This window comes from Silurus aristotelis (assembly GCF_946808225.1).
Source record: "Silurus aristotelis genome assembly, chromosome: 5".
In the NCBI taxonomy this organism is placed as follows: domain Eukaryota; kingdom Metazoa; phylum Chordata; class Actinopteri; order Siluriformes; family Siluridae; genus Silurus; species Silurus aristotelis.
Genome location: NC_139578.1, coordinates 10882561 through 10888180, shown reverse-complemented (window position 1 = coordinate 10888180; position 5620 = coordinate 10882561). Strand labels below are relative to the sequence as shown.

At 39.2% G+C, this 5620-nt stretch overlaps 1 protein-coding gene across 1 annotated transcript; it reads left to right on the top strand.

The window, feature by feature from the left end:
• The first annotated feature begins 315 nt into the window (after window positions 1–315).
• Window positions 316–4247, top strand: penkb (proenkephalin b). The gene is made up of 3 exons (XM_083542223.1): window positions 316–450; window positions 1126–1263; window positions 3052–4247. Exons 1-3 carry the CDS (start codon window positions 442–444, stop codon window positions 3685–3687), a joined length of 783 nt encoding a protein of 260 aa, XP_083398349.1. The 5' UTR covers window positions 316–441; the 3' UTR covers window positions 3688–4247.
• The last annotated feature ends 1373 nt before the right edge of the window (window positions 4248–5620 follow it).

Genomic DNA, 5620 nt, shown 5'->3' with positions numbered 1-5620 from the left:
CATTGAGCTCGCGCTGGGATGTGATTTAGGAGACAGGGACCCTCGTGCCTCCGCACTGACCCTTTTCAACGCGATCTCCTTCTCGCAATCTCGCATAATTAGCCGCGTTGGATGGAGGAGGGCGGTATGTTCTAGCGGTTCGTTCCGTTTGCGTCATTTCACGCCGGAATAGCGCGCGTCGTGGAGAGGGCAACTTTATCATCACGGACACGAGTTCTACAGAGGAAAAGCCCAGTCAGACAGCCCCCTTCTCTCTTTCTCTCTCTCTCTCTCTCTCTCTCTCTCTCTCTCTCTCTCTCTCTCTCTCTCTCCCTCTCTCTCCTCTGCCTGTCTCTCTCCTGCTCCCTCAGTTCACTTTACTTTAGTTGGACGGACTTGTGGCTGCACTTCGGCTTCTTCACTCGGCGGCGCGCGACAGAAGCGGACGCTGCGCACAAAGCAATGATGAAGGTCAGTCATCCTCATAAACATGCCAGAGTTCAATTATAGCAATTATCAGCTAAAGCAAGCTACTTATCTGATTCTGGTGCATCATCTTACAAGTCCTATATTTTATATATCAACTTATATAGCTTGATTTTATAAAATCGTGATGTATTTAAAACTCATTTTCAGCGTGCATATTCCGTATAAAGGGAACTTTTTTGTCGGTTTGGTTATCTTTAAAAATATATATATTTAACATTGATACAATGCACTCGAATCCCTGATAATATAATAAAGTAAAACTTGTTTTAACACGTTTTTCTTACCCTTTATCTAATATTCTTACATTCATTTTTCTTGATAATGAATCTTGATTTCATTATTATTATTATTATTATTATTATTATTATTATTATTATTATTATTATTATTATCAATAATATTAGTAGGTAGGATCAGCTCTCAGTGCCGCACAGCCATAAAACAATTATTCAAATAGACATTAGTGTTTAAAGTGGATTGCAATAAGAAGTCACGAGCAGATTTGCATGCTGGAACCGCACATCCCAGCACTGTTAAATACTATCAAACGTGTCATCAAACATTTTTTCTTGCTCCTTCTTTCTTTCGTGTGTGTGTGTGCGCGTGTGTGTGTGCGCGCGTGTGTGTGTGTGTGTGTGTGTGTGTGTGTGTGTCTAGCCGTGCTCGGGGTTGATGCGCATCCGCTGGGCGCTCTTCATCAGCGCGTGCATGCGGATGGTGAGCGCGGACTGTGACTCGGAATGCGGCTACTGCTCCGTGCACCTGCGCCTGCAAAACACACACGCCAACTCTTTAGTAAGTGTGGCAAGATTGTGCGCTTTCACTGCTCTTTAGCGTTCACTACAATACTTTTTCCCTCATAACGCAGTTCAGAAACGGTTTTTTGCACAGCTGTCATAATGAAGACAAAGATCTACTGGACTTCAGGCTGGGAAGCAATGATAAAAATTATTATTATTATTTAATTCTATTCGTATTCTATTATTTTTAAATGCTGTCAAGGTCTATCTTATATAGTATTTCACCCTAATAAAATGCATCATTTTGTTTGAGAGTGCAATTCTGTGATTCATGCCCTTCTTAAGAGTAAAAAAAGCCAATATATATTGATAATACATCCATTTAATGCTAAAAGAGAAGAGAAATATTGTCTGTCATATATTGATTGTGTAGCATTTTCAAGCTATGGCATGTTCCCTGAATCAATTCATGGTGCTTGATGATGTATTGATCAAAGCTGCCCTAAAACTGTTTGTGAATGCGACTGACAAACGAATTTGTGTGTGTGTGTGTGTGTGTGTGTGTGTGTGTGTGTGTGTGTGTGTGTGTGTGTGTGTGTGTGTGTGTGTGTGTGTGTGTGTGTGTGTGTGTGTGTGTTAAAAAAAACCCTGAGCTTTAAATGTGCATTCTTTCTATCTATTTCCTCTTCTAAACATTCTAATCTTGTAACCCGATTACATTTGGAAATACAGACATGGCATCAAAGGAGATAAAACACTATAATTTGAAGTTAAGTTTAAGTTCACTTATTGTAATATGCAACGTAATACACAGTAGAATGCAACAAAGGTTGTTAGTTTTGCTTAAAAATTCCCACTGCATTAAAATTCATGTGGTATCTCAAGAGCTTAATTCTGCTTCCCACCCGCACACACTTACTCATTAAGCATGACCCACTGCTGCAGTTAGAAAAAAGAATGCAGTTAGTCATGTCTAATATTGACTTTGATGTTAGTATAAAACAACCATCAGCACTGATGTGTTTATTTATGCCAGAGTAAGAAGGTGTTAATATGTACACGCACCACGCATACACCTACACAATCATCCGATTACCTAATCAGCCAATCATCTGGCAACAACACAATGTAAAAGTCATGCAGACACAGGTCAAGAGCTTTGGGTAATGTAAAAATCAGAAGTCGGGTGTAATCTATGTGACTTTAACCATCAGTTGGTGTTCAAAGGGCTGAATTAAATATTTCCAAAAGCTGGACAGTGGTTAACAGAAAACATATTATCTGGACTTTTTCCATTGTTCAGTTTGGGTTACTTTGTGTCGATTAAAACCTCATACACTTGTTGTTGGCTGACAGGAGTGGAACCTGATGTGGTCTTCTGCTGTTGTATGTGGTAGTTTGATGTGTAGTCTGATACCACGCTTGTAAATGGTTGAAATTTGCATTTGTCAACTCAAATTAATTCGACTCTCATCTCTCTCATCAGCATGGTGCAAACCATTCGCTTATAGGACATAAAAAAAATATTTTATTGCCCTATTCTGTGCAAACTTGAAAATAGTGTGTGAAAATCCTAGGAGTTCGGAAGTTTCTGAAATACTCAAACCAGCCGATTTGGCACTAAGCAGAGTCATAGTCACAGATCCTTCTCACATTGAAGTGAACATTAACTTTTGACCTGTATCTGCATTATTTTATGCATTGTGCTGCTGCCAGATACTTGACTAAATGTGCAGTTGTAAAGGTGTTCCTGGTAAATTTGACAGTGAATGTACATGTGTTTTTAAGATTAATGACTGCAGATGGTACATATGTCAAAAACCATAATAATGTGTTTTGGCAGGAATGTGTGTTGCAGTGTGAAGGTCATCTTTCCACTGGTGGCTCTTGGGGTATATGTCAAGATTTCCTGCAGACAACCGAAAGCACGCCAGAAGCAGGTCAAGCATCCACAGAAACCTACAGCTTACCCCAACAACACCATGACGAGAAAAGATATGGTGGCTTCATGAAGCGATACGGTGGTTTCATGAAACGTTATGGAGGGTTTATGAAACGCTATGGAGGCTTCATGAAAAAAGCGGCAGAGGTTTATGAGCCACAGCCAGATGACATAGACAGAGGCAGAGAAATCCTGTCTAAGAGTGACATGGAGATGCTGGCCAATCTGGTTGAAGATGATGCTGAGAAGGAAGGGCCTGCAATGAAGGACAGCCCTAAAGTGAAGGGAGCGGTTGAGGAGTTAGAGGGCATGATAAAGCGTTATGGTGGCTTCATGAGGAGGGGTTATAACTCAGGGGGTGGCACAAAACCACTACAGAAACGATATGGTGGGTTTATGCGGCGGGTGGGCAGGCCAGATTGGGGAGAGGAGCCTAAATTTTACAGAGGTGTCTTTAAACGTTCACCACAGGAGGAGGAAGAGCAAGAGAAGTCATCAGAGATGGTAAAGAAATATGGGGGTTTTGTGGAATACTGACATGCTTGCAGACTGCAGTTCGCTGTTGATATTTCTGTTCGATCCCCCTTCATCTGTTGATTGTTAAAGGTTCTTCGTAATTATGACAGAAAAAATACAAACATGCTTATTAATGCACTTGCTGACATGATTTGTACAAATTTGCTTGTAATATCTTTGTAGTGCTCAACATTTTCAGAATGTAAAAAAAAACAAAAAACAACACAGAGGTATATTGTGGCTACTGGAATTCATGGATCGTAGATGCAAGTCTGTGTAGCAGAATCAGACAGCAGATCAATTATAAAGTTTTATCACTGATGCTTGTCTGTCAGACATGCATTTTCCCTCTTTCGTTTGCTCCACTAGAGATAAAGTTCTCTACACCAAATTCACTTTGAGAATATATATCTTTTTTTGTTACCACCATAACAGACTTAGTGGTGTAAAAGTTATTTTAATAACCACAATCGAGTGAATTCCTCCCACAGCAGTGTTTCTCATTGTGGGTTGTTCTGTTAACTGTCTACATTTGTTATATGCTGTACAGCTTAAATAAACTGCTTGAAACTGCAAAAAAATTTCTCTGTGTTTCAAAATGACTATGGTTTTCATAAATATAGCTATAGTTCAAAAAGTCTAAATTACAGTAGATGCTGCCAAAATCCCTGAGAGGTGCTTCAACATACCATCAGCATGAGACTTCCTTTTGACCATTCTGCCATAAAGCCAAGATCAGTTTCTCCTAACTGCACACATGGTCAGTGGAGCTAGACCATGTGTGGAGCTGTGACCACTGGGTTCTTGGCCATCTCTCTTACAAAGGCCCTTCCCCCAATTGTTTACTTCAACCAGGCAGACAGCTTTAGTTTTGCTTGTTCCAAAAAATCTTCCATATAACAAATATGAAGACCACTGTGCTCGTCTGAACATTTTTCATGCTCAGTGAGATGCAGCAATAATGTTTGTAGCGACTCTCAGATCTGAACATTTTTAGTTTTAGATTGGGAGCTGTGGTCTAAGAGATCTGGGCCCAGTCCTACTTAAGGCCCAGTAAGGCAGCACATTTACCTGGGAATGAGAAAAGACAGAGTGAGAAGGTAACAGTTTACTTCTATGGCATCTTTAATTGAAGGTCCTGCTGATCCATTATAGTCTTGTAAAAAATAAAAAAATAAAAATACAGATTTTTCTACCGCGGCATCCGACCTGTGAAATGGTACATAGTAATTTCTTGGATATTGCTTCATAGACTGATTAAAAAAATGTATTTTAGCTAACCACTCCATCTTCAGGTAGTATTCCAAGGTTTGTATGTGGTCTTTCTGGGGTTACTAACACAATTATTTAAATTATTTGACAAATACATATAGGAGTACAGAACAAGTAGGCGTATACTGTTTAGATAAACTTATTTCCCCATCATTTCTATTCATTTCATTTAACTCTAATTGACATTTGCATTACTTATATACATATACACTTATCCTAATGTATTACAACTTTACTTCACCACCTAATTTTAATATTTTCTATTTGCACATGGGTGTTACATGTATTGCATTGTCTCTGTACATTGTATATTGTCCTCAGTAATTTCCTCAGTAGAGTTGAACCTATGTAAACCCCCCCCCACCCTGATGCATAATTACCTTATGCCCTATTCTAAATATAAGAAATTTAGAGCCATTTTACAAGTGAATTTAAGTGCTGATTATGTTAGCTTACGTAGTGCATAATAACTGTTATAAACCTTTCACCTAGGCATGCTGCAATTCTATATAGAGCTTGTCACCTAAGGACTTTGTATGTCCTTACACATAACAACACTGACTGAGTCTTTTTAGTATGGCCTCACCCAGCAACTTTACAGCTTTATTCCTAATGCAATTTAGGCAAAAGTTCTGCAGATAAAATCCCAATTGTGGAAATCTCAGTTGTGAGTGTGAACTGT

Coding starts and splice junctions, on each gene's coding strand:
- penkb (XM_083542223.1), top strand. Junction 1,264..3,051: donor ACACACACGCCAACTCTTTA/GTAAGTGTGGCA, acceptor GTGTTTTGGCAG/GAATGTGTGTTGCAGTGTGA.